At 40.9% G+C, this 23,261-nt stretch overlaps 1 protein-coding gene across 1 annotated transcript in view; it reads right to left on the reverse strand.

Moving 5' to 3' along the window:
* The window catches only part of Mtmr9 (myotubularin related protein 9), a 38,918-nt gene extending 15,709 nt beyond the window's left edge, over nt 1-23,209 (reverse strand). The window contains exons 1-6 of the mRNA XM_004848448.4: nt 22,882-23,209; nt 12,452-12,560; nt 8,201-8,326; nt 6,919-7,092; nt 4,769-4,986; nt 556-717 (exon numbers count right to left, since the gene is read on the reverse strand). Of these exons, the coding sequence (XP_004848505.1) occupies nt 556-717; nt 4,769-4,986; nt 6,919-7,092; nt 8,201-8,326; nt 12,452-12,560; nt 22,882-23,063 (971 nt within the window). The 5' untranslated portion in view covers nt 23,064-23,209. The remainder of the gene's footprint in view (nt 1-555; nt 718-4,768; nt 4,987-6,918; nt 7,093-8,200; nt 8,327-12,451; nt 12,561-22,881) is intronic.
* Nucleotides 23,210-23,261: the final 52 nt, after the last annotated feature.

Below are 23,261 nucleotides of genomic sequence, written 5' to 3' on the forward strand. Positions count from 1 at the left end.
TAGCAACCTTTCACTGAGTGAACAAACTAAAATCACTTCATATTCTTCACGTTTTCTCAAGTTGAGATCCAGCTATAACTGCATGTCAAGTGGATCGTAATAAGGTATCTGAGTGATGAGAAAAGACCTTGTCACTGTGTAACAAAACCACATCTCCTTTCTATGAGGCAAGAATATGGAGGTGAGTTAGGTTTTCTGAGAACAAATAAGAAAACTTCCTTTGATTCTTGTTCACAGTATAAGAAATGGAAAATTGGTGAATTCATAATTTAAGGATTTTACGGGAAGAAATAAGTCCTTTAGTAAGTTTTAAAAATCGTGTCACAGAGGACATATATATATACTTGGTTCACTCATTAACAGATATTAATTCTCTAAATGCCAGGCTCTGTGCATATCCCTCAGTAACTGAATGGTGTTCACTCGCTTACACAGTAATTGTTACAATGACCTGAACATAAGCTACCCAACAGGGACAGACTATAGCCACGTGTCTGGATAAAAATGAAGTCTGGTGATCAGCGTGTCCTGCCGAGAAGGGCCAGGGCGCGGTACCTGTCGATGCACTGTGCTGCCAGGCAGGCGGTCGTCAGGATCTCTTTGATGTGTGTCAGCCAGTTGGAGGCCTCCAGCTTACTGAGCCACCGGTCCATGTTATGTGTTTGGTCGTTACAAGCTTCCACGAGTTTGATTAAGCTCTCCTGAAGAACGTGGTATCTTTTAAAAACAAGAAAGAGAAAGTAAGAAATAGAAAAAGAAAACATGAAATAGAATGATAAACTGCCCCTAAATATCCACAGGCAACAGTAGTTCAAATCACTACTGCTCAGGAAACTGAAGATTAACCACTGGAAAACGAACGAAGGCTGTAGCACAGATGCCTCCAGTGACTGTCGCGGTCAGGTGTTCTCCATCTGCACAGCTGAGGTGCAGCTCACCCATGGCCCCCGCAGTCTGTGACGGGTCCCCAGACAGAGCGGCACTCACACTGCAGTCCCACCTTGCTGCACCCTGGCAGGCGACCTTGCATCCTCCGCAGGGCACCAGGACCCACTCAGAGCTGCTCTCTACCGCTGACGCCACCCCCAGCAGCCTTCTACAGAGATTGTTTAAAGTGAAACCAGAGGCTCTTTAGGTGAAGCAAACAGGATGAGAAAATGGCTGGGTACAGGGAGAAAGTAAACCTTGCAGTTTTTTAGCTTAGGAAGATTATACGTAGCAAAGCTGCTCCATCTGTTTGGCAGCCCCTGATCTGCACTTAGAGGAGCAGATGAGGCAGTGATGGATCTCAGAGTTAAAGTAGAGAAAGACTGCTATTTATTTACTAAAATAAATAAATATTTAATTTTAATTTATTAAAATAATATCAGGTGTCCAAGAGAAGTTTTGTTTTTGTTTTTAGGGTTTTGTTTTGTTTTTTTTGCTTACCTTATAAGATATCATGAGAATTGGTCTTTTAAAAAGATAATCAAAATTGACACACATTTAGCTAGACTAAATTTAAAAAAAGACAGAAGACTCAAATGAGAAGTGAAAAAAGAAACACTACAACTGATAACACTGAAATACAAAGGATATAAGAGACTTCTATGAAAAATTATACACCAACAAATTGGATAACCTATAAAGAAATGGATGAATTCCTAGAAGCACAGAATCTACCAAGAATGGATCATGAAGAGATAGAAAATCTGAACACACCAATAATGAGGAGATTGAATCAGTAATTTTAAAAAGCTCCTCTCAAAGAGAGGACTGAATTCTACCAAACATTTAAAGAATTAATACAACCCTTCTCAAAGTCTTCCCAAAAACTGAAGAGGAGGGAACGCTTCCAAATTCATTTACTAGGCCAGCATTACCTTATATCAAAGGTAGACAAGCACACTATGATGAGCCAATATAAGTGATGAACACAGATGCAAAAATCATCAACAAAACACTAGCAAACCAAATTCAACAGAACATTAAAAGGATTATGACTATGATCATGTGGGATTTCTCCTTCATATACAAAGATGATTCAACATACAGAAAAATGTGATAAACCACATTAATAGAATGAACGCAAAAAAGTGACTATCTTAATAGATATAGAAAAAGATTTGACAAAGTTCAGCATCCTTTCATGAACATACATCAACCCAGTAAAGACCATACAAGATAAATCCACAGCCAACATCATACTCAACAGCAAAAGGTGAAAGCTTTTTCTGAAGATCAGGAACAAGATAAGTATACCTATTTTCATTACTTTTATTCAATATTGTACCTGAAGTCCTAGCCAAAGCAACTGGGCAACAGAAAGAGAGAAAAAGCATATAAGGAAGAAAGGAGAAGTTAAATTGCCTGTTTACAAATGACATAATCTTGTATATAGAATCTAAAGACTACACACACACACCTGCTAAAACAACAAATGAATTCAGAAAAGTTGCAAAATACAAATTCTACATACAAAAATTATGAGCATTCCTACGTACTAACAATGAACTACCTGAAAAAGAAATCATGGAAATCCCACTTATAATAGCAATGAAAGGAATAAATAAAATACTTGGGAATAATGTAACCAAGATAGTAAAAGACTTACACACTGAAAACTATAAAACACTAAAGAAAGAAACTGAAGAACACAAATAAATTGAAAGACATCTTGTGTTCATGGATTGAAAAAATATTATTAAAATACCCATACTACCCAAAGCAATCTACAAATTCAACAAACTCTCTAACAAAATTCCAATGAGTCTTCAAAGAAACAGAAAAAAATCCAAAAATTTGTATGGGACCACACACAAAAATAACCAAAGCAATCCTGAGTAAAAGTAATAAAGCTAACAGCACCACACTAGCTGATTTTAAAATATACTACCAAGATACAGTGATCAAAATCACATGGTAATGGCATAAAAACAGACAAATCAACCAAAGGAATAAAACAGAGACCCTAGAAATAAATCCATACACTTACAGTTAAGTGATCTTTGAAAAGGATGACAAGAACACACAATGAGAAAAGAACAGGTCTTTAAAATAAATAATGGTAAGAAAGAAGCTGAATCACTATCTTACATCATATACAAAACCATCCCAAAATAGATTAAAGACTTAAATGTAAGACATGAAACGGTAATGCCATTAGAAGAAAACATAAGGGGAAAACTGCCTGACATTATTCTGGACAAAGATTCTTTGGATATGTCAAAAATAAGCACAAGCAACAAAAGCAAAAATAGGCTTCTGAATAGCAAAGAAAATGCTCAAAAGGGTAAAGAAAAAACTTGCAGAAAGGGAGGAAATAGAATACATTAAATAAGGAGTAAAAATCCAAAATATAGATAGGACTCAAAACAACTCAATAGTAAGAAAACAACCGAAAAAAGGGGCAGAGTACCTGAAATTGACATTTCTCAAAAGAAGACATACATATGGTTAATAGGTATATTAAAAGATACTCAGCATAGTTAAGTATCAGGGAAATGTAAATTACGACCACAATGAGATACCATCTTGTGGCTATTAGAACAGCTATTATCAAAAAGATAAGTGTTGGTAAAGAATGTGGAGAAAAGGGACCCCTTACTGTTGGCAGGAGTATCAACTAGTGCAGCCACGAGGGAAAACTATAGCACAGCTCCCAGCACACTAAACACAGAATTACCATGCAAGCAAGCAGTCCCACTTCTGGGTATAACCAAGAGGGAATGAAAGGAGGATCTCAAAGAGGTGTCTGCACTCCGATGGTCACTGTAGTATTATTTGCAAGAGCGAAGATAAGCATCAATCAACAGGTTAATGGGAAAGAAAATGCAGTACATATCTGCAGTGGATTCTCCTACTCAGCCTTAAAAAAGAAGGAAAGTCTGCCATTTGCAACTACATGGACACACCCGGAAGACGTTAGAGTTAATGAAGTAAGCCAGAAACAGAACGACAAATATTGCACAGTCACACTTTTATGTGGAATCTACAAAGACAAACTCAAAAGAAGCAGAAAGTAGAATGGTGGTTACCAGGGCGGAGGCAGGCATGGAGGTGGGCAGGTGTTGGTCAAAGGGTACAGAGCTGCAGCCCCTCAGGAGGAGTGAGTTCTGGAGCTGGGTCTACAGCATGGTGGCTACAGCTAGAAATAATGTACCATGTACTTGAAAACTGCTAAGGCCAAGCCTGGCGGCGCACGCCTATAATCTCAGCACTTGGGAGGCTGAGGCAAGAGGATCGCCGTGAGTTTGAGGCCAGCCTGGGGTACACAGTGAGTCCAGGGCCAGCCTGAACTACACAGCAAGACCCTGTCTCAAGAAAGAAAGGAAGAAAGGAAGAAAGGAAGAAAGAAAGAAAGAAAGAAAATTGTTAAGAAAGTAGATCTTAGATGTTCTCACTCAAAAAATTAAGTATGTGAGACGATGAACTTTTATTAGATTGTTTTATTCATTTCACAACTTATAGGCTGTCAAAACTGCACATCACGTGCCATAATATATGCAATTTTTGCGAATTAAGCCTAAATTGAGCTGACCCCAAAACAGAACACAATGAGAAGAGTTATCCAGCCAATTATTGACCCCCAATTTTTTTTTTTTTTGGTACCGGGGATTGAACTCGGGTCCTTGCGCTTGCGAGGCAGGCAGCAAAACCACTGAGCTAAATCCTCGGCCCTCACCCCAAAGTAAAACGCATGTTCACTTGAACACTTGTGATTTCTGTACCCTAAGGACTCACTCACTGCAATTAGTTTCCCAGGAGTCCTGCCCACCTCCAGTCTCACCTCTCGATGGATTTGTGAATTCGTCGCCACTGCGGATAATGAGCTTCCTGCTCGAAGCCGCCTCCTCTGGCTCTAGCTTGCTGGGCCACGTTTAGAGACCTGGTGTCAATGATGTAGCCACGCTTGCCTGCCCTGAGGGTAGCGTTTATCAACTTCTCATCTTCCTTGCACCTTCTCCCATTCGTGCCAGTGAGCGGCTGGCCGCTCCGCATAATTACCTGGAAGCACAATATTCCGACAGTTCAATAGCAGTGGCTGTTAAAATTTCTAAAAACAGAAAGGGGAACAGGGAATCCTGAAAACAATTTGGAATGGATCTGATCAGAGAAACAAATATTTACACGCAGTGACAATAGTTAATTTTCACTTTTCCACAATTTTTCATCCTGCTATCTCAAAGTACAAAGGAAATTATATGCTCTCTTTAAGACAAAATGTTACAATTCAGCTAGTTCATGAATGCGAACAACTGGTAGACCTGGCCCTGTAATGAAGACAGTGATGGCCTTGATTTTATGGGAGAGTAAACTGTCCCACTCCCAATAAACTGCAGACCTCTGCAGACACAGAAATGGCTCTGAAAAGCTGTCTGTTGGCTGAGTGTGGCATCACACAACTGAATCCCAGCTACCCTGGAGGCTGAGGAGGAGGATGGCAAGTTCAAGGTGAGCCTGGGCAACTTAGTGAGATCCTGTCTCAAAAGTAAGTTTTAAAAAGGCCTGGGGATATGGCTCTGTGACAGAGCAAGTGCAAGGCCCTACGTTCATTTCCCAGTAAAAAGAAATGTTTGTCTACATTAGTGAACAGTGATACAGGGAGGGGCTTTTTAGCGGATGCCCCCAAGCCCTTTCTGCCTCGAGGGATCTTAGCACCAGGAGAGGCCTGACAGCTGGCACAGAGAGGTGGCCACAGGTGGCTGTCACCTGGGAGACTTCCCCTCATAGGAGCCAACCCTGCTTGCAGTGCACACCCCTAACCTTCCCCAGTCTGGGCTGCCTCCGTACCCAGAACCCAACACCTTCTCCTGTCTCGCTCCACCTAAGGCTCAGCCCCCTTGCTGCTCTGGGGGCCTCACATGCCTGTGCTCAGGCACATGACAAGATTCCTATGTTCTTTTCCTCTTATTATTTGATTGACTAACATCAACGGACCTTCAGGAAAAAGGGTAAGTGTAAGACTTCCCTCCAATCTCAACTGCATATACATAGGGTTGGCTGGTTTTGCAAGGATTTGCAAGAGAAAAGGCTCCAAGCACAAAATCAGAAGGTTATCTGGGAATAATTTTGTTCCTGGAAAGCTGCTTGTCCGGTGTTATTCTCCAGTGACCGACCCTCTGCCCCCTGCTCTGTATCCCAGGACTTACCCGTGCATCTCCAAAGACCACCAGCTACACATTTTAAAGGGTTGCTTTCAAAATTTTCCCCAAGAAATCAGTATCTATCATATTAATCTCTTCCCTGGTGAACGGTTTAGAGTTATTTCAAAGCAACAGATTTTTAAAAATATGTTTACACTAAATATCCCTTTTTTGCATATTATCATGGGGAAAGGAAAAATGAGAAGACAGCTATAATTAGCCACAAATTTATTATTGGTCTCAAAATGACAGGCAGAATTTACTGACTGGGAAAAAATGAGAGGGGAAAGTAACTTAGAAATATTTAGAAAACTAATACCCCAAAGCCCTTGCCTATTCCATCTCGACTTCTGTATTTTCTGAAGTAGGGTGAATGACGGGTACCATTCTCCTCTTTTGAAAACAGAAACACCTGCTCAATGAGCCTTTCCCATAGAAACTTGGTGAGAATGGTTAAAGCACCTCACCCTTAGCCCGGGCAGAGAAATTTCTCATTTTTCTACCTTAACAATGTCGGTGTAGACATCAAATCAACACTGGTTTTCGTTGCACTGCATCCTGAAGGCAAATCTATCTGGGCTTTCCTAAGGGTGAGCAGCTAGCAGAAAGAATCCAGCCGCACCCTCATCAGAGAAAGCATCTTCCTCCTCATTCCCTGGAGTTTCCATTAAGGAAATCCTGGTGGGCGACTTGGATAAACAGTTCCAGGAACAGAATGGCAGAGAAAGAGGACATTCCTTAAAGACCCCCGTGTAAGCCTCTCGCAGCTTGGGGAGTAGTTCTGCACACTTACCATTCCATTCTTTTTGTAGTAATAGCTTAGCACTGGGAAGCGCCCTCCATGTCGAAATGTAGCTACTTTCCGAAGAGCTTCATCATCAATGGATTTGGGCACTATGACAATTGGTGGGTACGAAGGACAGACAGCAAACTCCTTATTGACATAGCTTAGCCTCCATTCACTGGTCTGGAAAACACAAAACACTTCAAAGCTAAGCAAGTACCGTAATGTCGAAAAATAATCTGAAAAAGTTTAAAGGTCCTGAAAGAACACTTTTCATGAATGAGAAGCCACGTCTCAGGGATCTAACTGAAGGATCCGTACCCTACCCTTAATATTTCCAGAGACAAGAAGCTCCGCTCTTGAAGGCCAGCTTCCCACACTGCTAGCTACCCTAGAAAGTTCCTAGAAAGTTCTCCCTCGCATTGAGCAAAACCTGTTGCTCTACAACTTCCTCTATCAGTTTTTTGTAACCACGATTTCAGACAATACAGCTTCAGTTCCCTATTTCACATGACACCGGATTTGATGGTTATTTCCCTGGAAGTCTTCTGTTCGCCAAGTTAAATATGTCGAGCTTATCCATGATTACTGTGGTCAACTCATCCTACTGTCCTTTTCTGGGTCTGTTCAGGTTGTTATGGTCACCTTAAAACAGCACAGTAAGACTCTGATGCCCCAGACACAGCTTACGTAGAACAGACTGAAACAGCTACCACCTACATCAAGTAAGGCTGGTAACATCTTTCTTAAATATCAGATCTTCTTCCTTTACTATCCACGCATGTCTCGGACCTCTCTTCTCAATACCACATGTCTTTTGGAGACATGAGAGATGGGATTGGGTAAGGTTATAGTTAGTTTTTCAGTTAGTGAACAGTGCCGGGGGCTGACTTGAATGGTGACTTGTAGCTGCAAAGACGGGTTCACTTCTGCATCTAATTACTACATATAAAATTGTTCTAAGGAGACATTTTAAAATACTCAATAATTACCATGTAATTTCCCAGGACTATCTTTACGCATATCTTAAATGTTTTACCACTATAATTTCCAAAATTTAAAAAGTAATATTTGGCCTATATTAACCTCATAGAAGAAAAAGCATTTTGGCTGCAGCACCGACAGGTAATAGACACTTCTTCTGGGCACAGGTACATTAACCGCAGCTTATACTCTCAAAGGGAAGTGATCATTTTCACAAGCACCGTAAGGAGTTGGGTTATTTCTCTTTACCACGAGTAATGAACAATGCTATGGATTTGAGAGCCCACAGTTCTCGAAGGTTACTCACAGCGGAAGAGTAGAGCTCGAACTCTTGCTCAGGAAGGAAGGAATGCCAGCCATCTTCTATCACCTCAAACATTGGCCGGTAGAAGAAGGGGTACATCAGAGTGATGGAGTCCAGGGTAGACAGCGCCTGGGAGCAGAAGGAGAAACAGAGCACGCCACAGTCGAAGCACATTCTCACTGACGGAGTGGTGGCAGGCACACGGGGCCTCGCAATGATAGGCACCCTACTGCTACATGCATAGCTTGACACAATTATAGTCTTAGTGAGCTAAGCTCCATGCTTGTAGCATTAACAAGGCATCTCACACTGAATGAAAAAGTGAACAGAAATCGTGCACACCTATTCTAGGACAAAAATGAAATAACTCCTCTTGACACAATTGAATAAAGCTATAAAAAAAGGTCCTGGAATGTCTGGGGGTCAGAGTACAAAGAGTTTTTGGCTAGTTACAGCTAATCCATTATTAGCTATATAAACAAGTACATTATTTATAACCAGTGCCCAACAGTAACTATACAACAGCACGATGCAGCCCAGTGGGCAGGAGTCAGATTGCGGGACTCAAGTTCCAACCCAGCTGTGCAGCAGCAGCTCAGTCACGTAACTCTCTATGCCTCAGTGTCCTCCGCTGTACAATGGAGGAAATAACAGTGTCCCCCTCACAGGGCCCCGGGGAGCAAGAGCTCTGTGGTCCCAGCGGGCATACATTTATCTGGAGCATGTGAATTCTGGGCGACAAACCAGGAAAACCTGTGAGAAACAGAGAGAAGGAACACCTTCCCTCACCTGGCAGATTGATTCATCCTTCTGACCAGGGAGCACAGGAAAAAGTATTTCTACAGTTGGGAAAAAAGAGGGTACTTGCCCCAGTTAGCGTAATTCAAACAGCAGTCACTAATTCAAACATAATTCAAACATAATTTAAACAGCAGGGCAGCTCTCACAGCCCACGAGGAGCTGCCCACTACAGTGCTCTGACCGACTTGCTCAGTGGATTAAAATTCCACAAGGTGCGTCACTTGGACAAACCCGTCAGAGAAGAAAAGATGTTCACAGCTGTCTGACACAGAGCAGAGACCAAGATTTATACAGCAACAAGAAGTGCAAAGCAGGACTTCCAAGATGTCCCTAAGAACCTCCTTGCTAAATTTCTAGCGGTTCTGTAAAGAAATACTCAAAAGTACTCACATGAAACCATGTCTTTTACCTGGCCAATACGAACTCATGAGATTCTTATAAAGTCATTGCAATACAACTCCTTGGAATTTTAAGCAGTTCATGGAATCAGGGTTACTCAGATAAAACAAGTAATACTGAAAACTGCTAAAGTAAACAAAAGCCCTATTGCACTCATACAACACGGAATCAGGTGACACTTCCCATCAGTCTTCAGAACCAGAGTCAAAGAGCATGAGCAAGTCTCGGATGAAGAAGCACACAAGCTGTTGCCATCAGAATGTAACTTGTCTCTGCCAGCATATTTTGCCTCCAGAGTAATACAAAAAAACATGTAAAAAGCAAAAGGGTTCTTGTACACCAATAATGACTCCACTGAGAAAGAAATCAGGAAAATAATTCCATTCACAGTAGCTACAAAAAAATTTAATATCAGGCCAGGGATTTAGCTCAGTAATGCCAGGCATCTGCCTTGCAAGTGCAAGGTCCTGAGTTCTATCCCAGGTACCACAAAAATAAATAAAATAAAACAAAATATCTAGGAATCAACCTAACCAAGAAGGTACAAGACTTCTACAATGAAAATTATAGAACACTGAAGAAAGAAATCAAAGACATTAGAAAATAAAAAGACCTCCTTTGTGCATGGACTGGAAGACCTAGTACTGTGAAGATGGCCATATTACCAAAAGTGATCTACAGATTCAATGTGATTATTATTAAAATACCAACATTTGTCACAGAACTAGAAAAAGCCTATTTTAAAATTCATATGAAATTAGAAAAAGATCCAGAATAGCCAAAGCACTTCTGAGCAAAAAAGCAATGCCAGAGATATCACAATGGCAGTTATCAAGTTATACTACAAAGCCATAATAACAAAAACGGACTTATAGGCCATGTATAAATATTCCTCATTTAACAACCTACCCACTTAATGACTGGACTTACGACCTAGGTGAGCTATTTGGATTTATGACCTATCATTTTTTTTCTTTTGTACAGTTCTGTACATTCTGTTTATAGAGCCTCAACGTCTTTTTTTGTATAGTACACCTTGTTCAGACAGTACTGTAATTTTTGCTGATTGCACTATATAGTACAGTATTATGTTGTGTTATACATTACAGTACTGCATTTAAAAGTTATGCAAATAAAAGCAAAGTCATCAAGTTGGCGTTTCCTTTGAACATTTCTTTGTTCTGAATATTGTAATAGACATACCAAACACAATTTCTCATTTGGCGACCAATTCATTTAATAACCTACTCACAGGGACAAAACTGCTTTGTTAAACAAGGAATGTCAAAATCTGTGGTAATGTCCTCTAAATTTTGATATTGTAATTTTAAAAATGTATACCTGATACTGTGTAATATGAAGAAAACGGCTAAAGGAGCAGGGGAAGTGGGAGGGGTAGGGGAAAGGAAAGAAGAGAAAAGAAAAAATATGAGAAAAGAAAAAAAGTGGAAACAAAGTCTTTGCAAATAGGGAAGGGTGGAGAGGGTGAAGGGAGGGCAGGGGAAGGGAAAAAAAAATAAGAACCAAGATACATCATGTAAAGGTACAAGATCCCAATGATGAATGTAACTGTATTTTATACCTAAAATGTACCAATAAACTTAATGGAAAAAAAAATACCCAAGGAATTCCTTTATTCTGGAATAGAGCAGAAGATAGAGAATCAAACCCATGTACCCAAGCCATCTGATTTCTGACAAAGGGGCCAAAAACATACACTGGGGAAAAGAGAGCCTCTTTAAAAATGGTACTAGGAAAACATGCAGAAGATTCAAACTAGATCCCTCTCAGCCTGTACTAAAATAAAATTAAAATGGATCAAAGATCTAGATATAAAACAAAAACTTTACAACCACTGGAAGATAATTCAAGGAAAACACTGGAAGCCACAGCGCAGGCAAATGCTTCCTGAATAGAAAGCCAACAGCACCGGAAATATGAAGAATCAATAAATGGGATTATGTCAAGTTAAAAAGCTTCTGCAGGGCCAGGGATTTAGCTCAGTGGTTTCACTGCCTGCTGCACAAGCGCAAGGGCCGGAGTTTGATTTCCGGTACCAGAAAACAAAACAAAAGCTTCTGCATAGCAAAGGAAACAATCAACAGAGTGAAAAGACAGTCTACAGAATGGGAGAAATACTTTACCAATTACTATTAACAGAGGATTAATACCTAGAATATATAAAGAACTAAAAAAACTTAACATCAAAAAACCCAAAGAGCCCAATCACTTAGTAGGCAATGAACTGAACACACACTTCTCAAAAAAAGTAGTACAAATGGTCAATAAGTATATGAAAAAATGTTCAACATGTTTAGCTTTTAGGAAAATCCAAGTTAAAACTACATTGAGATTCCATCTCACCCTAGTTAGACCATCAAGAATACAAAAGACAACAAATGCTGGCAATGATATAAGGAAAAAAAGGACTCTCCTATATTCCTGGTAGGAATGTAAACTAGTACAACCACTAAGGAAATCAGTATGAACAGTCTTCAAAAAACTAAAAATAAAGCCACCATTTAATCCAGCTGTGCCTCTCCTGGGTATATTCCCCAAAGAATTAAAGGTACCATACTACAGTGATAATTATAACTGCAATCTGCCACAGCTAAACTATGGAAACAGCCTGGATGTCCAAGAACAGATAAAGAAAATGTGGTTTATATACACAATGGGTAATTATTCTGCCATAAAGAAGAATGAAATCATGTCATGTCCAGGAAAATGGATAGAACTGGAGACCATCATGCTAAGTGAAATATGCCAGACTCAGAAAGGTAAATACTGCACGATTTCTTATGTGAGAAACCATGAATGAATGAATGAATGAATGAGAGATGACAGGAAACTAGAAGGCAGAATTTTGGAGATAGCAAAAGGGATCAGGAATGGGAGAGAGGAGTAATGAGACTTAAAAATCATCAAGCTATGTTAAATTCATGTACCAAACTCTCCAAACAAACATCACCATTCTGTGTCACTAACATGCACTTTAAAAAAAAGACAAAATAACCTTCTCATCACAAACACACACACAGACACAAAACTTACCTCAATGGAACTGGCTATATTTAAACATTCCTCCATTCCAGGAATATCCAACTGAATAATTCGAAAATCTTTACATTTTATGATGATTGTACCCAGCGATCCCACAAATCTGTAAGAAATTACAAATCATGCTTAAGAACACATATAGTATCAATTTTAAATATCTGATTAAATATTTATTTGAGAAGAAAATGAAAGTGAAATCACTACCTATACAACTTTATTCTTCCCAGGTGCTCTAAGTAAGAGTCAGGCTAGCATCATTAATTACTTTGTTATAAAATTTTATTTTACTTTTTCATAGAAGAAGAGTGCTTTTATATGTTTTCTTTATTAGTATCTACTTGTGTTACATTAAAATAAAAGAAAGAAAAATGTTAAAGTTATAACATATTTAAAATAAATGTATTTATGATTTTCTCAAATACATATGGTAATAGTAATTCACATTAGGCTAATTCATTTAATGAAGATTATTTGGGGTCTTCCTCCAAAGAATGGAAACGAATCTGTAATTAATGTGTTAAGCGTTTGTAGAGAGCTACTTCTGAAAAATAGGAAACAGTTCATTTTAGATCGTACCTACTTCTGAGCATGTAACAATCCATTTAAAATACAAATACCTCTTTTCACTACTTCAAAATTATTAGTTTATAATAGCTATATTAAACCAAGGAAAACTTCAGAGTAAATGCCATATCTAATCACACATTTTGTATTGGTAAGTTTTGTATAAATTTAATTTCACCGTAGTTGGGATATCTGGTTGATTGTTGTTATTGTCTACACTTGCAATAGCTGATTTTTAAAAAAATTTTTTTCCCCATTAACTTTATTGGTACATTTTAGGTATAAAATACAGTTACATTCATCATTGGGATCTTGTACCATTACATGAGTATCTTGGTTCTTATTTTTTTCCCCTTCCCCTGCCCTCCCTTCACCCTCTCCACCCTTCCCTATTTCCAAAGACCTTGTTTCCATTTTTTCCCTCTTCTCATATTTTTTCCTTTCCCTTTTTTCCCTTCCCCTACCCCTCCCAATTCCCCTGCTCTTTCAGACTTTTTCTTCCTGTTACATAATATCAGTTATACATTTTTTAAATTGCAATATTAAGATCTAGGAGACATTACCACAGATTTTACAGGATTTAAAAGGATAGAGAAAGCATATTACAAAAATCTGTTTTGAAATAAATTTGACAACTTCTAAGAAGTAACTTAGAAGACAAATTAATGAAACTAACTCTGGAGGAAATATCAAATTTGAATAGCACCTATTAAAGAAAGTATATTCCTAGCTTGAAAACCTACCTATATGACAACAGCAGGCTCATAAACATTTTAACTGATAAATTATATCAAACAATTAAAGCAGAAAAAAGAAGGAAGACTTCTCCCCTCATTTTAGGAACTCAACATTGTGCTAATCCTAAAACTGGATAAAGATAATAGAAGAAAAAAGTATGAACATAGATAGAAATTTGTTTAACAAAACAAACTCTTGGAAGTCAGATCTGGCAGGATGTAGAAAGCAATAGCTGATTTTATTATTTTTTTTGCCTTGCCACTGATGGGCCCCGGTTCTCTTCCAGTAATATTTCTGAGTATTCCCTGCACTAGGAACTCTTAGATTGATCAAAATTTTATTGCATTGCTAATTTTATTTGCATTTTGCCCAACTTAGAAACACGACTCCTACATCTACTCTTCCCGAGTCCCACTTCTTTACCTCACATCACCACACTGTTAATTCTGGTAGGCAAACATTATCATGAGTCAGATGGCACTGAAGAAAATGCCACAAGCCTTCCACAACTGACCAACACAAGGGAATGCCTTTATTAAATCATACTTGCACAAACATACTCTTGGCACTTCTACTTCCAGTAAAGGTTGGGATAACAGGGACTAATTCACTCTCCCACCTCAAACAACCGAAATGACCACATAAAACATAAGGAATGACTGTTTCCAAGCCACTGAATAGCAAAAAACACAGAGCACTGGTCCCTGGGAGACAGAAACAAGGAGAGTCCTGTGAATGAGTCCTTCAGCTGCTCTGAGAGTTTCCAAGCAGGCAGGAAGAGGGAACCTGGGCAGGGCCAACAGCCAGAAAGGAACACATGGGCTAAGGTCACCAATGAGAAGGTCGGGCGGAAAATATAGAGAAAACGGCAGAAGGGCTGGGGATGTAGCACAGAGGCACAGCGCCTGCCTGGCAAGCACAAGGTCCTGAGTTTGATCCCTGGTACCAAAAACAAAAAAACAAAAAAACAAAAAAAACCCCCCAAAACCCTGGAGAGATCTGTGGAGGGTGAAACTCAAGTGCTCAGCAAAATACTGATCAGTACACATGCCTGAGAAGAAATCAAATCACCCAAGGCTGGTGCTGTGGTCTGAATGTTCATGTGTTGTAAACTTAATCCACAACACATCAGTCCCCCAAGGCTGGAGCCCTAAGGTGAGCAGGTCATGAGGTTCCTCTCTCTTGCTCCGTTATCCTTACGCTGTGGGTCGCACAGTACGGAGGCCTTTACCAAACACTGACACCTGCATGTGGGACTTCCAGCTTCCAGAACTGTGAAAAATAAATTTCTTCTCTCTACAAACTACCCAGTCTGTGGTATTCTATTACAAACTACACAAAACGGAGGGCGGCCGCTTGGAGAGAAGCAGCTGGGAGGTTCAAAGGCAGCAGGTCTCACACAGGCTGGGACCGGGCCACCAACAGACTGTAAAAACCTGGCAACTTAAAGGGACCAGGCAGAATCCTCAGAAGGGTGCAGCGGAAATGGCTGCTCCTAGACTGAGCACTGCTTCAGGCCCAGCTTGCAAAGCCCAAGGGCCAAGCCTCAGAAAGGCCAAGTGGCTTCCAACTGATTTAACTGAATCGCAGAACTAAGCCAAAGAATATTTATAACAATACGAAAATATCCAGCACCTATCAAGGCCAAATACTAGCTATAGTACAATCAGAAAAGTAGGTTTCAGAGTGATAAATATTACCAGGTGTAAAGGTTCTTTCATAATAATGAAGAGATCAATTCACTAAGAGGACATAACCACTGATGCAATTAACATTGCTTCGAAATGCATGATGCAAAAACTGACAGAACCAAAAGGAACTGTTCCACAATTATACTCAGAAATTTCAATATCCCTTTCTCAACTACAGACAGAACAAAGAAACCAGAAACACTGAAGACTGGAACACCACTATTGACCACCTTGGCCTAACTCGTGTCTATGGACCATCCCATCCAATGCAAGATACACATTCTTTTTTATTAACATATTTTTTTATTAAGAGCACATGGGGCGTCTTTACCAAGACAGACCATGTTTGAGGACATACAGTAAGTCTCAACAAATCTGAAAGGACTCAAGACACACAAAGTAAATGATCTCAACACAATAAAATTAAATCAGGTACCAATAACAAAGTAACTTCTGGAAAATACCCAAATATTCAGAAACTAGAATACTTACAAAGAACCTGTAGGTGAAGAAGAAATCAAATGGGAATTTATAAAGTATTTGAACTGAGTGAAAATAAAAATATATCAAAATGTTAGGATGCTACTAAAGCAGAACCTGTGGTAAATTTACAGTATAGAGAAGCTGTAGTGTTCTCAGCATCCACTTTACCAGACAGAGCCGCGAGTTAAACCAAAAGTAAAAGAAATTAAATCATAAAGAGCATAGCAAAATTAAATGATCTGGAAAAGAAAAAAACAGAAAAAAAGATTACTTAAAAGGTACAATGAAAGTGACAAACCTCTAGCCAAACTAATCAAGAAAAGAAAGATCACAATTTACCAGTATCAGTACTGAGACTAGCAATCACTACAGATTCTACAGACACTGAAAGAATAACAGGAAATAATAGAAACAGTATTTACTAGTTGTATTATTTACTTATACAACAAGGTAAACGAAATTGGCAAATTCTTCAAAAAACACAAACTACCAACAACTTTCAAGAAGAAATAGCCTTACTAGCTCTATATCTATTAAGCTGAAATTTTCATTAAAATCCTCCCCACAATGAAAACTCCAAGACCAGATGGCTTTGCCAATGAATTCAACAAAACACTTAATGGGAAAACACTACACATGGAAGACAAACACTTCCAGAAAATTGATAAAGAAGGAATTACTCTTGTTAACTCATTCCATGAGACCAACATTACCCTATTAAAAAAAACACAAACAAACAAAATGTATTACAAGAAAACTACAGACCAATATCCTGCATGAATTTAAGATGCAAAATTTCTAACCAAAATATTAGCAAATCAAATCCAGGAGTACATAAAAAGGATAATATATCACAACCAACGGGGGTTTATTCCAGACTGCAATTTCAGCTTAACATTTGACATCAAATAATTCACCGTATTACAAACAAAAAAATGAAAAACCTTATGTCATCTCAATAGATGTAGTAAAGGCATTTGACAAAATCTAACATCTGCTCCTGATTTAAAAAAAAAAAAAACCTCAGCAAGCTAGGAACACAAAGGAAATTCCTCAACCAAATAAGAACATTTATAAAAACAAAAACTCTACATATACAGCACATAAAAATGCTGAAAAACGAATTCTAAGATCAAGATAGCACACGTTCACTTTCACTCTCTATTCAACATTATACTGAAGGAGAAGGAAGGACATCCAGACTGAAGAGGAAGTCAAACTGTCTTTATTCCCAATGGCATGACTGTGTATTCAGAAATCCAATGGACTGGAAGTGTGTCTCAGGGCACAGCACTTGTGTAGATCAAGGGGACCATGGGTTTGATCCCTAGCACTGCAAAAGGAAAAAAGAAGAAGAAGAAATCCAATGAAAACTATGAAATAGCTATTAGAATTAGTAAGTTTTGGCTAGGCTGCCAAATACAATAGAAAAATCAATAGGGCTTCTATATTCCTATAAGATATAACAATATCTTAATTCACACCCAGGACTTTGTTTTTATTCATATGCAGTCAGGCCAACAGATCAGAGGACTGCCACTGAAAACTAGTTTGCTACTCACACTTGCCAAGCAGAGGGCACACTCAGGGAAGCGCGAGGCCGGCAGGAGCAGGAAGAGTGCGGGCAAAGCATGGGTCAGGCCCTTTACTGTGGTTTTCGAAGAAAAGAAGGGGCAAGGCAGGTAGGCAAGCTCTTAACAGATCCGGGTTGGAGGGTCTGACTCATTGGGGCAGGCTCTGGGATCGAGTGGTGGTTCTTCCTTGCCTGGTACCTGACCCTGAGGTTAGTTTAGGTAGGGGAATGGCGGCCCTGTCTGTGGGGGCTCGATAAAGAGGCGGATGAGGGGTATGACCTTGGGTTTGGTTGGCTCAAGGGCATGCCTGCCAGCAAACTGTTCGCTGTCCCTAGGAATTAGCTAACCCTGGGAGGCACAGTCACTCCCAGGTCTATTTCCTTACTTTCGGCTCTCCGAGAATCCCCGTGAAAGCCACTACACAGTCTACAAGATGCTGCACATCTGGTCCCCGCTTATCCTTCCAACCACATCCCTACCATCACCCCAGCCCCTGCGCCCTGCAGGTCGGGCGCACTGGTGCTTTTGCTCTCTGGGATGATTAAGCATGATTGTGTTCATCTGATTGGCTTGGGAGCTGCTTAGGGTGTGTCTGGTGGGTCATGGAGACCTGACCTTTGGTACTATATATCTGGTCCCTTGCTCTAGCACTATTCCCGGGCTCTGCTTCCAGGCCACCATGAAATAAGATTTACTTCACCATCCTACCATGATGTTCCTGCCTTGGAGCAGCCAAGCAAGGACCGAATCTCCCAAAACCCATAAGGCAAATTAAACCTCTCCTTTAAATTGTGGGTGTCAGATATTGTGTCTTAGCCACAGGAAAGTGACTAATACAGAAATTTGGTACCAGAGGACGGGGGCCATTGCTGTGACTGTACCTGACTATGTGGTTTATAAGTCTTTGGGGTTGGTCTGGGGAAGAGTCTGAAAAGGTTTGGAGATGCAGAACAGAGGAGCTTTAAATGCTGTGAGCACAGCCTGATGGGTAATTCTGACTGACAGGCAGAATCCGAGAATGCTGATACTATGCGAACAGTAAGGCCAGCTTCAGGAGGTTTCAGGTAGGAACAACTGGCAACTGGATTAGAGGACATGCGTACTACACACTGGAAAAAAAAGTCTACATTTTGCCCATGTCCTGAGACTTTGAGACACTGAGATTAAGGGCAATGGGTTACTGCCAGAGGAAATTTCTATGCAGTCCAACACTCAGGCTTTCGTGTGGGTTCTGCTGGCTGCTTTTAGTCACATTTATAGTGAGAATCAGGTGCAAAAACCAGAGGAGAAAAATTTGAAAAGCAATTTTGGCCCAGGAGGAACCATGTAGAAAGTGAGGGCCAAAGTATGTGTGGCTGTTAAAGGAGAGTAGTGCCATTAAAAAGAAACCAAGTACTTTGTACAGAGACAAAAAAAAAAATTAAAAAAATGCTTGAGGGCATCTCAGGAATAAACAAGACCTCACCCACTGCAGGCTCAAACATGCAAAAGTGAAAACCTTTCATTTGAGAAGAGAGCCCCTAGACCTCCTAATTGAGAAAAGCTGCTTAGGGAATTGGTTCCTGAGGTTTCATTTCACTGTGCTAACACATCCAGACACTCAAGATGCTGCTGCTGCCATGGTCCAAGGGGGCCCAGCTACTGCTTGTGCTGGTAGCAGACTTTGGCTATTCCATGTGATGCTGGTTTCACCAGAATGCAGAATGTAAGAGCTGTGGCATCAGAGAGGTCACTATCAAGATTTCAAAGGAAGGTCTGGGAGGCCCTGAGAGGGCAGTGCATGAAGCTGTGGGGATGAAGCCAAAGGTGCAGTGGAGATCCCAGGAAGTCAGAGATGCAAGGAACATGGAACACTTGATGAGGAAAGCTGCAAGCACTGAGCACAGCCAGCCCAAGAGAAAGGCCATGTGGGCTGCAACCACCAAGACCATAGGAGTGGGGCTGCCTTTAGGAACTCACATTTTACCACCCTGTGCCCCAGATACTGAATATGGAGCTATACAACTTAGTGACTACCCTGCTGGCTTTCAGTCTTACATTGGCCCCATTCTTGCTACCATCCTCTTCCTCCCTTGTAGAATAGGAATGTTTACTCTGTGTCATTGTATGTTGGGATATGTAATTTATTTTTATAGAGGTTCACAGCTAAGAGTTTGATTACAGTCTCAGAAGACTTAGACTCTTGAAAAATGCTGAAGGTGTTGACATTCTGGGGAAGGGATTATTATGTCTTGGTTGCACATATGATAGCTGTATTATATTAAGTGGAATTATGACTTTTTGTTTATTTGGAGATTAAGTATAGTTTAAGGGGATATGTTTGGGTGCCAAGCTGACAAGGGGTAGGATGTGACAGTTAAGCTTCATAATGTCAATTTGACTGGTTAGGATCCACCATGTGTTTCATGGAACACACTTCTGGGTGTGTCTGGATAGGTCTTGGAGACATGATCTTGAGTACTTTACCTGATCCCTCATCCATTCCTCTCGGCACTGTTCCCCTGCTCTGCTTCTTGATCATCATAAACTCAGCAGCTTTGCTCTGCCATGCCCTTCTGCCATGATGTTCCCGCCTTGGAGCCAGGCAGGCATGAACTGAATCTCCTGAAACCATGAGCCAAATTAGGCATCTCCTGCTTTATGTTGTGGGCATCAAGTATGGGAAAGCTGGGTAGTACACTCTTAGCTGTAGACATCAAGCATGTTCCTGACTCAGGCTCTTTGCATGCACTGTTCCCTCTGGCTACAATGCTTTCTCCCCAGATACTCACTTTGCTGGCTTCTCCCTTCCTTCAGGTCTATAATCCAATGTCATTTGCCATCTCTGAAATCCTTTCTCAAGACGCTGTTTCTTGGCATTCTCCAATCTTTCATCTTCCTTTATTTCCCTCTCTGTCACTTACTACCTGACATTGCTATTTCCTTATCTGTTGACTTATTTAGTCCATCTCCTCCCCAAGTATATAAGCACCTGTCTGCCTTAGTCACCATTCCACCTGCAGAGCCCGGGCAGTGCTGGGAGGAACACAGAGAAGTAAATATTTCTTGAGAGCAATAATTAAACTGACCTGACCACAATCATGCTCTTCCCACTACACCATACTGTTTCCCAGGAAAAGGATCCATGTGTCTACAGCTTGTCACTTCTCCTATAACAGATTAAAATGCCCTGGCTTATAGAACTTCTTTATAACCCAATGAAGCCCAGCACCTAGTAAATGCTAAGTAAACATGAGAAAATCAATGAATGGAGAGTAACCCTAAAAGGAAGTCAACTGGGAAAGAGTCCACAGTCACAGACAGACTGGATATGTCCTCTCTGGTACCAATGGCCATTCAGGGGCTGGTCTTTCTCTATTTCCTTGTCCCTATGAGTCCAAGCCACAGAGAAATTTTGAAGAGGAAAAAATAATCAGATTTGAGTTCTGGCTTCAAAAAGCTAATATATATGTCACTATCAAAATGAAAATTTGAATATACACTTATGAAAGAAGTATAATTAAATATTTATAAGATTTCAAGGTGAAAGGAATTCTAGGTGTGTGATTGACAGAAAAAATCTGTGAAAGATGTGGCTGCTGAACTGGTTAAACTGAATACTGATAAATGAGTAACAAATATGATAGCCTATGACCTCAGGAAAACAAGAGCTACATTCTATTAATCCTGTGTCTTTAATGCCTCACAAAATGTCTGGAACATAAAGGCATTTGATAAATGTTTAACAAATGGGAGGAGCAAGGCATTCCCACAAAAGGAAGAAGTCAATAAATTACAAAGATGACAGAATGCAGGGCTTTTATGAGCAACACTAAATAGTGACGATTAGCTAGTAAAAACAGATCGTGAAAGAAAGGTTCATGAAAAGGAAAGGCAAGAGATAGTGTACCGGGTGCAGCAGCACATGCCTTGTAATCCCAGCACTCCGGGAGGCTGAGGCAGGAAGATCAGGAGTCAGGGTCTAGCCTGGCCAACTTAGTGACAGCAAGATCCTCTCTCAAAAAAGGGGCGGGGCTGGCATGTAGCTTGGTGTCTCAGTGTAGAAGCGCTAAGTTCAATTCCCCATACTACAGGAAAAAAAATAAAAATAGAGGAAAATAGGTTAGGGTCAAACATGGATTGTGAGGAATGACAGGCTAAGGGCTGTATCATGCAGGTGATAAGAGAGAGACCACTGAAAACCTTTGCGTTGGAGAAGATGACTAGAGGAAGAACCCTCTGCTTGAATGAATGCAATCTACCACTGCTTTGCCCAAACTGCTGAAAATTCTACCATTATGGATTATTTGAAGGCACATGCTCCTCCGTAGGAATCTCTTTATACCCTGTGTGGCAATGGAAAAAAGTGCAGTCATTCATGTAAACTAGCTGATTAATTTTCCTTCTCCCAGCTAGAGTACACAGGGACACGGAAGTGATGGGAAGTTCAAGTGCAGGTGGAAGTACAGCTTTTTGACTTTGCAAAGATGAAAAGTAATGACCTGCTTTTAACAGATAGATTAGTTTCTTTTTTTGGTACCGGGGATGGAACTTGGGTCCTTGTGCCTTCGAGGCAGGCAACAGAACCACTGAGCTAAATCCCTGGCCCTGGATAGATTAGTTTCTTAAGGGCTGACTCTGTTCTTCCCAAAAGCAGAACTGAGTAAAGATGAATGAGAGACATGTAATTTCCCGTACTAGGAGTGATGACCCGGAGGTAAGAAATAGGAAGAAATAGGATAAACTGATCCCCATTCACCATACTGAACCCAGAGCCTCCCCAAAGAGCCACATCCCCAGAGCCTTTTTATTGTTTGTTTTGAGACAAGATCTCATTAAATCGCCCAGTCTGAGCTCCAAACCCATGATCTTCCTGCCTCAGCCTCTCTGAGTGCTGGGATTTTAGGTGTGCAGCACCACACCCAGCTTAAACTGAACATTTTGGAGGAGGAAATAAAATGGTTCTGTGGCATGTAGACACTAGAAATTACATACTCAGTTCTTTGAATTTTCCTCCAAAGTAGTAAAGACTATCTGAATCTTATCCAATCGAAACTTCATGAACTGTGATTGACAATCAATAATGATTCAAGGAATATGATGGAAAAAGGAGACGAAATTTTACTTTGGGTAAAGGTGTTATGCTCCCAAAATGACAAGCAGGATGATAACCAAATGATAACTTAGAAATTCACCCAGATTTAACAGAAACCAAGCACCCCATCTGGACACCCTTCCGTTGTCTAAAACTCAAATCCTGAATCTAGGCTACGAAGAGCCACTCTGCTGGCTGGCTGGGCAAAGGGCCACCAGAAAAACACCGAGGAAGCTTTTCCTCGGGCGCCCACCACAGGACCCCGGCTCCCAGCGGAACGGGGGCGCAATGGCCACTCACCGCTTGTCGATGGCGTCGATGTTCGAATGGAGAAGCCACAGCTCCTCCGTGTTGTCCTGGCGGGAGGACAGGATCAGGTGGTGGCCGGTCAGGCACAGGGTCCCCTCGACGGCTGGGTAAAAAGGCCGGTGCAGCACCACATTGTCCACCCGCGGCGTCTTGATCAGCTCCGCAAACTCCATGGTCCCCCAGCGGCCGGAGCCGGGAGAAGACCGGGCAACCGAGGGGCACGGCGGTCACACACCCGCAGGGCTGAGGGTGGCGGGGCACGGCCGGGCCGCGGGGCGGAGTCCAGGGTGGGGAGGCGGCCCCGCCCCAAGCCGGGGTGGGCGCGGCGAGGCCTGCGGGCACTGCACTGGCCGCAGCGGGAGACAAGGGTT

The sequence above is a fragment of the Heterocephalus glaber genome, unplaced genomic scaffold, assembly GCF_053883595.1.
Source record: "Heterocephalus glaber isolate CG9 unplaced genomic scaffold, H.glaber_assembly_v1.0 deba00001460, whole genome shotgun sequence".
Classification (NCBI taxonomy): domain Eukaryota; kingdom Metazoa; phylum Chordata; class Mammalia; order Rodentia; family Bathyergidae; genus Heterocephalus; species Heterocephalus glaber.